The following is a 10,685-nucleotide window of genomic DNA, read 5'->3' on the forward strand; positions in this document are numbered from 1 at the left end:
ACCTAATCAAACCAATTTTAGAAAGATATCTTCTAAGATTAGTGTAAAAATCTTTTTCTATATTACAAAAACATGAAATCCAACAGTTGTAAAGACATGGAAAAAGTATGAATGAGGAGGAAAAAATGATGTCTTTACCACAAAACTTTTCCATCCAAATCCGTGCAACACATTAATACATCCACATCTACAATTTGGCCTTAGTCTAACACATTCAACTTGATGACACAACAATAGAAATGGTTTGAAGGTTGAAAAAAATTGAATGAATGACATTTAGATTAGGTCACTTTCAACGCAAGTCATTCACACCAATATAAATGTTATCTTACCCACTCAACTCTCACACACACTCTCTTTCTCTCTCTAAACTCATCAACACTTTCACTTCAACAAGTTCTTTCATCTTCTTGATTCGATCAATGTAGAAACCGCAACAGTGTTCTCTAAAACATGGTGTTCAAGGGAAGATTCTTCTCTTCTTCCAAGAAATCTGATTCTGATGGATCATCCAATAGCCCTAGATCCATTTCCTCCAATTCACCTTCCAGATCCGATAAGAAGAAACTCAAAGATAGCAAGAAGAGTAACAACGATGACGCTGCTAAATCGAAATCATCTCCAACTGGTTCATCATCGCCGTCGCCGTCACCGTCGTCGTCGGTGTCGCCGATACTAGCGTCGTCGCTTGGATTGAATAAGATAAAAACAAGATCGGGACCGTTACCTCAGGAGAGTTTCTTTAGTTTCAGGAACGATAACAACAAAATCGGTGCTAGTAATCTTTCGAAATCTGATGGAAAGAAGGAGGTGGTGGTGGTGGAGAAGCAGAAGAGTAGAGGTTCGATTCGCGAGAGTTTCGGTAGTGATCATAGCGTGTCTCCTGGTACTGGAGCAACTTGTAGTTCAAGGGAAGATAGTCCTAATGTGTTGGCACCATCGCCCCTACAAAACAGGGAATCGTCCTCCAACTCAGGTTTCTTTTTTTGTTCAACTTGATCATAAACTATTTAGTAGCCAGAATAGGACAGAAAATAATGAGTTATGTTTTGTGTTTGATCTTGACGTATGAGTATAAAAAAACACTACATGATGTTAAAAAGTAGAAAGTTTTGGATGTTATTATTGAAAAGGACGGAACGTTCCATCACGTTGCATCATTTATTTTGTCCATGTGCCAAACGCTACTTGTATGTGTGTGTGTCTTTGTTACACCTGCTATTGGCGTCACTTCTTGTTTAATGCCCAAACTGAAAGAACATAGGTTGTTTTTGTTCTGCTTTGTATTGGTCATTATTTGTTATTCTAGCTCTACAGTGGTTGTCATGCCATTCTTTTATCAGTAATGTCGTTGTTATGTGAGCATATGAGGGTTCATGTGAGGTGAAGAAACAGGTTTAGGAGACATGTCTTCCTCACCGGGAGTGAGTAGTTTTATGTTTAATAGATCGTGAGGTATATTAGTCTTCAGGAATCAATATACGAAGTGACTACATTATTTGCCTGGTCCTGACTCCTGAGAAATACAATTCATTTTTTGTTTAGTTTCACCACTGCCAATTAACAAATTTGTGTTGATTATGTGTTTCTTTATGCTAACTATCTGGAAAAACTATTGTTTCTTTAGAATTTCCCTAAATGTTCGTTTTTGCTCATGACCCACACAGGGAGGCATGAATCTTCATGGGCTCAGTCTGGAGGCTTAAGAAATTCAGATGCTAGCACCCCAGAGGTACTGATGGGTTTGTAGTGTGTGAGAGCATGTTCAGTACCTTTTGTAATTACTTTGATACACTTAACAGTTGCCTGAATTAAGTGCATTATTCTGTATTCATGTGTATTCATTTATTAAAGCAGAAATATTGGTTGTTTCTTTCCAGGTAGCATATGATTATGAAAACCCAAAGGAGTCAGAATCTCCTCGTTTTCAAGCTATATTACGTGTCACAAGTGCACCTAGAAAAAGGTTTCCTGCAGACATTAAGAGCTTTTCCCATGAGTTGAATTCCACTGGCGTCCGGCCTTTTCCATTTTGGAAGCCTCGAAGGTTAAATAACGTGGAGGTACTTTATTCTACATTTATTGTGGAGTAGATAATTTGTGTTTCAGGAGGCATTTCTTTATAATTTCCTTGATGTGTGTATGCAGGAGATCTTGGACGGCATTCGGGCAAAATTTGATAAAGCAAAGGATGAAGTGAACTCTGATCTGGCTATTTTTGCAGCAGACCTGATTGGAATTCTTGAAAAAGACGCAGATACTCATCCCGAGTGGCAGGAGACAATCGAGGACTTGCTTATTTTGGCTAGGAGATGTGCTATGACTTCACCTGGGGAATTTTGGCTTCAGTGTGAAGGCACAGTTCAAGAGTTGGATGATAGGCGTCAAGAGCTTCCTCCAGGGATGCTAAAGCAGCTTCACACTCGGATGCTTTTCATTCTCACCAGGTGTACCAGACTTTTGCAATTCCACAAGGAAAGTGGCTTAGCTGAGGATGAAGTTGTGTTTAATCTCCGCCAATCCAGAGTCTTGCATTCTGCAGCAAAATGTATTCCTCCAGGTCTGGAAAGAGATGGTAAAAGTTCTAGTGCGGCAAAGGCCTCGAAGGCTTCAACCAAAAAAGCATATAGTCAAGAACAGCATATCTTGAATTGGAAGAAAGATGTAGTGCAGCCACAAAATCTATTGCTTCCTCCTCATGATGACCCTTCAAAACACTTGGAGTCTCCTCCAATCAGGAATCGAATGTCTTTTTGGAAGAAGTTCCCATCTCCACCAGGAAAAAGCTCAAAAGAAACACAATTGACGGATCAAAATTATGCTCGAGTTGAGCCTTCGAAGGTATCAAATAAGAAGAGTTCAACTTCTGATGCCGATTCTGCTGCTAAACCATCTCAGCTTCTCCCTGTCAAAGAATCTCAGGACCATGCTTCTAAGCACCAACACAAAGTTTCTTGGGGCTACTGGGGAGATCAGCATAATATTGGTGAGGAGAGTTCAATAATTTGTCGCATATGTGAGGAGGAAGTCCCCACTTCACATGTTGAAGATCATTCAAGGATTTGTGCTGTTGCTAATAAATGTGATCAGAAAGGTCTGAGTGTCAATGAGCGTCTTCTCAGAATTGCTGAAACACTGGAAAAGATGATGGAATCATGTACACAGAAGGATGTCCATAACATAACGGGAAGTCCCGATGTTTCAAAATTGTCAAATTTAAGTATGACCGAAGAATCTGATGTTTTATCCCCTAAACTTAGTGACTGGTCTCGTAGAGGTTCACAGGATATGCTAGATTGTTACCCTGAAGCTGATAATTCTGTTTTTATGGATGAACTTAAGGGATTACCACTGATATCATGTAGAACTCGTTTTGGTCCTAAGTCTGACCAAGGTATGACTACATCATCTGCTGGCAGCATGACTCCCAGGTCTCCTTTAATGACACCAACGACTAGTCAGATTGACTTACTCTTGGCGGGGAAGGGTGCATTTTCTGAGCATGATGATCTCCCACAGGCATGCCATTTTTTCATCTCCTTTTTAAAATAGATATATTCTATTGTCTTCTTGTTGTGTCATGGCTGGCATTATCTATTCATCATTTTATATAAAATGGTCTTCCCCATGTGTCTTAATGATGCTTAGCTATACTTGTTCAAGTGATATAACTGCCCTTAAAACATTGATACTTTCTGATATTTGCGATAAAAATATCATTGAACAAACTCTTGTTTGAGAATATTGTTAGCAGAAACCTCTTAACTTTGGCCTTCTGTGTGAAAATCCCCTTTTTGTTTCACGGGATAATCACTGTAATGCTAGTTCTTTGTTGATATTTAACTTCTGATTTGATTATTTGGCAATCAAAATAATTTGTGACCACATCATTTCTATCTTTGAGACAGTACTGAACCAAGACTGGGAACTCTTTTGATCACAAGTTTTTTGTCAAGGAGATATGTAGAAATAGTGAGTGTTTGCAAAACAATGGTGTCTCCCTTGATTGTCCTACTTCTTAGGTCTAGTGAAGTGAGTTGGTAAATAATTCAAGGGATAAATTTTGTCAAAGATGGTCCTAGGTAAAAGAGGGATGATTGGGTGTTCCTGGAGGTTGAAGTTGGGTAGGTGGTGAACAGAGGTGATAAGCTCCACTTCATTGGTATACTTTTCTTATTTTTATATTTTCTCCTTTTCCCAGCAGATACAGTTATGTATGCAATAAAAAAGGAGATTGTTTTATTGATATTAAATCGATAGAGGTTGTGAAATGATGTCCTGTTGATTATTCATTGAAAAATGAATAGTGGTACATTAAAGTTTGATATGTAACAGTCTGAGAAAATTATTTGTCCCTAAGGAGGGAGGAAGTATTAGATTTCATTTATTGCCTGATTAATAGTTAATATGCTAGCATATTGTCACTTCATTGAAAATGTTGGAATGCACATTAAGAACTGTGCTCTCCTTGTTGTGCTTTCTCATACTAAACTGAGTCTTTATAAGTGTCTATTATTGATAATGTCAAGCTTCTCCTTCTTTCTTTTTTTGGTGGGGGTTATATTTTAGATGAATGAACTTGCCGATATAGCACGATGTGTAGCAAACACGCCTCTGGATGATGATCGTACGATGTCATATTTATTATCCTGTCTTGATGATCTGCGGGTTGTTGGTGAGCGAAGGAAATACGACGCACTCACTGTGGAGACCTTCGCAACGCGAATTGAGAAACTAATACGGTTAGTACTTTTTTGTATTATAAATTATACAGTTAAGAAGTTGCTGCTATATGTTGTGTAACACCTTTTCTATTATAAGGAAAGTACTCCAAGTTAACAATGAACATCAATGTATAGGGTAAATTTTTGTTCAGGTTGCTTTTGCTGCAGAATAACCACAAAGTTCCTAATTATAAATTGAATATCATATACCATACTAATATAACTGCTTCTATATCCATATCTGTCTTAATTCTGCCACTGGCATTCCCAATCAGAATTTGCCTGTAGCTCACTTTTTTGGGCAATGTTCTGTAGACTTTCCAGTTTGTGCTCGTAATCTTTTGGTGATTATTTTTAACAAGTTGTCGTTTCATAGGGAGAAGTATTTGCAACTTACTGAGATGGTGGATGTCGAAAGGATAGATATAACAAGCACTGTTATTGATGAAGATGCTCCCTTGGATGATGATGTGATTCGTAGCTTGAGAACAAGCCCAGTTCATTCATCGGCAGACCGTACCTCTATTGACGATTTTGAGATTATAAAACCTATCAGCCGAGGAGCATTTGGACGGGTTTTCTTGGCTAAAAAGAGAACAACCGGTGATCTTTTTGCAATAAAGGTAATTAGACTTTATGCTTCTGACTTGCTGGCCACTATATTTTCAAAACTCTGTAGTTAGAAGTTGGAACACTTTCTTCCATTTGTGTTTTTGTGCATACTCATTATCTGCCATGTAGGAGAGTTGTTTAATCATGTCAATTTGCCCAAAGCTGAGCTATCTGTGTGGGGTCTAAATTAAGGCTTTCAGTTTTATATATCGTCATTGGATCTTTACATTTATGTATATTTAACGGCACCTATTAACAACATGTGTTGTTTAGTCTTTGGTGCTGACAATTGTGAAAGTCACTATGGAATGCTGCTTTATAATGTATGTTGTTCAATGTACTCCTTCTGTCCCAAAAAGATTGTCAATTTTTAAAAGTTTTCTTTGCATTTTTTACCATCTTTTGGGACTGAGGGAGTATCTCTTAGATGAGAAAATTATGGTTTTAGTGTGTTTCCCTTGCTGTTGCAGGAAGTGCTTACATATGAAATCTTATTTCTAGTTTGAATTCTCTTGTATCCTAACCTTACATATGATTTTCTTCCCTCTCCCCCAATCTATGTTAAAATCTTCTTCTAGATTTCTTCCAAGGTAACTGTGTCAGGACTTTTCTAATTTTACAGTGTTATAGATTTGTTTCTATTATTGCTTTCACCCTTTACACTTTAATAGTTTAATTCTTCACATGTCCTACTTTTTTGTATCAGGTTCTCAAGAAGGCAGATATGATCCGCAAGAATGCTGTGGAAAGTATATTAGCAGAACGTGATATCTTAATTACAGTGCGCAATCCATTTGTGGTGAGCACGTCTAACTTGTTATATATCCGATATTGCTATGAGAAATGGTAATCTTGTTCTAATGCCATTCTGAACTCTGTCAGGTTCGTTTCTTCTATTCTTTTACATGCCGTGAGAATTTATATCTTGTCATGGAGTACCTTAATGGAGGTGACCTGTATTCGTTATTAAGGAATTTAGGTTGTATAGATGAGGAAGTTGCCCGTGTATACATTGCTGAAGTGGTAACTATTTGCGCTTTCTCACTCCCTCTTTTAATCTAGAGGAAAACCATTTATTACATCATCTAAATCATAAATTTCTGTCCATTCATAGGTGCTTGCACTAGAATATTTGCATTCACTGCGTGTGGTTCATCGTGACTTGAAACCTGACAATTTATTGATTGCACATGATGGTCATGTTAAGGTAACTACAGAATAACCTCTTTTTTTCTTGCACTCTTACCATTTATGACATCTGTTGACCATTTTTAGCAAAAATAGCTTTATGGTTTATTATTGGGTTTTCCTGTTTAGGTGCTCTGGTGGTGATTCACATTTTTTTGTGTCGATATCTATAATGTGCCATTGAGTTATTCTTTTTTTTTACTATTATTGGCTTATTTTGACTGTGTTATATTTCTTTCCTTAAGAAGTGTTATTGTTCAAAAAAGATTTCTTCTGGCATCATTGAGTCTGTGTGACTTCCTAGGAGGGGATGATCCATGAACTTGAATATTCTCACTTCACAGTTACAAGTTTAAAACTTCTACTGGTTTGTCCAATCTCTAAAGGCAGAGGGAGACCAAGAAAAACCATAGGCAAAATGATTAGGAAAGAGTTAGAGATTAATGCTTTGTCAATAGACATGATTTATGATATATCATTATAAGGTTGTTCGATCCATGTAGCTACCCCACATAGCGGGGTTAAGACTTGGTGGTTGTCATTGTGCAGTTAGAAGTTTTAAAAGATATAAAGTTTCTTGATATCTTATGTTACACATTGCATGCTTTGGGTTTCAATATCCATGTTACCTTGGGTTGTATTGAATAAATTTATACATACTGATATTCATTTAGTCACTCTTGGAACATTTAGTTTTTCGTCCTACTCGTGCAGTTGACAGACTTTGGGCTTTCAAAAGTTGGTCTCATCAACAGCACAGATGATTTGTCTGGTCCAGCTGTTTGTACTTTTGTCTCATCAATACTTGGAGAGGATGAACCTCGGTTACCTACTTCTGAGCATCAACAGGAACTAAGGAAGAAACGTTCTGCTGTAGGTACACCTGATTATTTGGCACCAGAGATACTCTTGGGAACTGGACATGGTTCGTATGGCCCCCTTTTTATGTTAAGGTGGTTTTGTTTCTTTTTTCTTATCTGTATCTAAAATTACAGATAATAACTTTTCATTATCAGTGTTACTTTTTTCATTACACTAGAACTAGGGGAACACTGTTTTCCAGTTTTAGAATTAGATTGTTAAATCATAATGGTGATTGAAACAGTCTGGAGGAATCTGTATAATGAAATTAGGTAAGAAATTTTAGAGCATCATAATGGATAACTTAGTGGTTCTTAGATTAGATAAAATTAAATATTGTCCTGTATTTTTTATGTATTTGTTATTGCAAATATAACATGAATAAAGTACTTGTACAAATTTTACAGGGTATACTGCAGATTGGTGGTCTGTTGGTGTCATTTTATTTGAATTGCTTGTTGGCATTCCACCCTTCAACGCAGAGCATCCTCAGGTTTATACCCTGCTTTGTGCGATGTATACCTTTAATTAGTAATAAAGTGTATATTCTTGTTTTTTTTCTATTTTATTTGGCTTCCATGCCCCAGCCAAGGCAGGTAGGATAATGGTTTTATAGCGGCAAATGAAGTTAGTGGTCTCAAATATTGTTTTTTAGACATTACTTCCATGTATGTTTTCTGCCTTTCTGTTTGTAAATCTGAAGATCTGGTTACCCAAGTTGTCATTTAATTCTTAGATTATTTTGGTATTAGTTTATCTGATGTAAATTAAGCTGAAAAGACATAAGTCATATACTTTGACTCTGGCTTTCTCCATGTTTCAATCACCAAACCATGGTATTGTAATTATTTTAAAAACATGTCTGAGTTCTCACTGACAGATGATTTTTTTTTTGAAGAGTATATTTGATAATATTCTTAATCGTAAGATTCCATGGCCTGCGGTGCCAGAAGAAATGAGTCCTGAAGCACATGATCTTATTGACCGGTAATAAAATGTTATGTTCTTATTACATTTCACTGTTCTTATATAGGTATTAGGAAAATCTGTTTTTACAAACAGAATTGTGGCGGCCATTCCCTTTTATATGTTGATGTTTTCATTATGTCCGAGTGGTTTTCCCCCTCATGCATAGAAAACCTTTGCTAATTTATTGTTTTTAGGAATCTTGGTCCAATATTTTAGTGCTCAAGGTACTTTGTTGCATTTTAGATTCACTGGTAGTTGCAAAATATACTTCGTAGTACGATGGCATAACCAAATTGTTAGACTCATTAAGTGTTTAAACTTCAAAGTAGTGTTAGGGTATTTAATTTTGTTCAAGAGATTCTCAAAAGCCTTTTTTTATACCTTGCTGAAGGGAATTGGAGATTGATGCTTTTTTGTCCTATAATAATTACACTTAAACATATTATTCTTTCTTATGGGTGTTATTCTTCTCAGTTAAGCCATCACATATTAAAAATAGGTGGACGTTTTCTTCATTTACTGCCTGATATATTCAATTTTCAGATTATTGACTGAAGATCCTAATCAAAGACTTGGAGCCAGAGGGGCATCAGAGGTGATTTAAACTATCATAATAATAGATTCTTGTTTTCCATTTTTATGTTTCTTTTGATCCGTGCGAAAGTGAAAGTGATTGAAGCTTGATGATCCAGGTGAAGGAACATGTTTTCTTCAAAGATATAAACTGGGACACACTTGCCAGGCAGAAGGTGTGGAATACTTTTCTAGAGTCATAAATGTAAATTGTATCACCTGTCCTTGGTGCTGATTACCTGGGGCAGAAAAGCATAATAAATTGTTGGTTTTGCAGGCTGCATTTGTTCCTGCTTCTGAGAGTGCTCTAGATACCAGTTATTTCACTAGTCGCTACTCGTGGAATACTTCTGACGGCCTTGCCTATCCTGCAAGTGACATTGATGATTCCAGTGATGCTGATAGCTTAAGTGGCAGCAGTAGTTGCTTGAGCAATCGCCAAGATGAAGTGGTACTGCATTTATAGAAAATGCTTTATGTGTTTGTTAAATCAATTTTTAGTATTTTGTGCTGACTTCCTCTTGGTACATCTATAAACAGGGAGATGAATGTCAGGGTCTTGCCGACTTTGATATTGGCTCATCTATGAATTACTCTTTTAGTAATTTCTCCTTTAAGGTAATTCCCTCAAATTACATTACGGTACCCAAATAAGTAGATTGCCTGTCACAAGTCATGTATAGTTAATTCTCCTTTCTTATCCCTCAGCAGACTATATTGAGTAGCATCCCGTTTCACCATGGCCCGTCTGCATGTTATGTTTTGCCTGTTCCACTTTCCTCTTTGATGTTATACTTGTCCATTTTTATACTAATTAGTACAGCTTTCTTCAATTGTGTGCTTATGCTTTTATTTGATTCAGAATCTCTCCCAGCTTGCATCAATTAACTATGATCTTCTCACCAAGGGATTGAAAGACGATCCATCTACACATTCTAGTCAGTAGCTGTTATCATTTCTGTCACAAGTCCAGAAGTTAGTTTTTGACATATTTATGAGCAATTTTGGGAGGCCATAGTTGTTTCTATCCCTTGTACATGTATGACTCTGCAATTCTTGTCATTTAATCATGTTTTGTCGCGTTGTTGTTGCTGATCTAAATTCTATTGCTAGATTTTGCAGAGAATTAGAGGCTGAATCTGGTGCCAGGTGTGCTCTTTGCTCACTTGGTTACACCGTTCCCGGACAACACTGGGTTTTCAATTTCGGGTTTATGTTGTGTATGAATTGAGGATTGTAAATTACTTTAGAACAAATGCATGCTTGGGTTGGTTACTCCCATTGTTCTGCGGTGTACTGCTTCTGTATTGCTTCATGAAATCATATATAGCAATGAAACACATCACTGTAATATTTGAGATGTGACTTAGAGCATATAGGCTTATTTACCCTGATGATCACTCAAGACTCAACAATAGATAATATGAAGTGATTAACCTGCTGATTGGTTTCTGTTAGTTTTATGAACTTAGTTGCTTGTGTTATCTTGAGGGTAAATAACTTCTGGGTCTCAGTGCCAAATTTAAAGGTAATATCAAGTGCAAAATAGTTAATAATTTATGTTAAATTGATTATGAAATGTTTTGTTGTGTGATATTGCTCAGATTTTATTTTAGCGTGCTAATAAGTCCAATTCTCCCATAGATCTGCTTTTGACAATATAAGCGTTCGGGTACCTTTTAAGTGCATAATGACAATGTTATGATCATGCTTCACCCGTCCATTTCGATTGTAGAAATTCTTCACAATAAAACAGTG

General features: G+C 36.7%; 1 protein-coding gene across 4 annotated transcripts; it reads left to right on the forward strand.

Moving 5' to 3' along the window:
* Positions 1 to 248: 248 nt before the first annotated feature.
* Positions 249 to 10,379, forward strand: LOC109338798 (probable serine/threonine protein kinase IREH1). 4 transcript variants are annotated; one of them, XM_019576112.1, is made up of 18 exons: positions 249 to 976; positions 1,668 to 1,732; positions 1,881 to 2,063; positions 2,149 to 3,519; positions 4,570 to 4,742; positions 5,101 to 5,347; positions 6,043 to 6,135; positions 6,219 to 6,359; positions 6,451 to 6,543; positions 7,239 to 7,449; positions 7,793 to 7,878; positions 8,284 to 8,372; positions 8,898 to 8,949; positions 9,047 to 9,103; positions 9,205 to 9,378; positions 9,465 to 9,545; positions 9,790 to 9,966; positions 10,041 to 10,379. In XM_019576112.1, the coding sequence occupies exons 1-17, from the start codon at positions 454 to 456 to the stop codon at positions 9,871 to 9,873; spliced, it is 3,723 nt and encodes a 1,240-aa protein (XP_019431657.1). In that variant the 5' UTR covers positions 249 to 453; the 3' UTR covers positions 9,874 to 9,966; positions 10,041 to 10,379. The 4 variants fall into 4 exon arrangements, with proteins under 4 accessions (XP_019431657.1, XP_019431658.1, XP_019431659.1 ...); XM_019576113.1 differs by having other exon boundaries at positions 10,050 to 10,379; XM_019576114.1 differs by having other exon boundaries at positions 250 to 976; positions 9,468 to 9,545.
* Positions 10,380 to 10,685: the final 306 nt, after the last annotated feature.

Source organism: Lupinus angustifolius, unplaced genomic scaffold, assembly GCF_001865875.1.
Source record: "Lupinus angustifolius cultivar Tanjil unplaced genomic scaffold, LupAngTanjil_v1.0 Scaffold_42_77, whole genome shotgun sequence".
Lineage (NCBI taxonomy): Eukaryota > Viridiplantae > Streptophyta > Magnoliopsida > Fabales > Fabaceae > Lupinus > Lupinus angustifolius.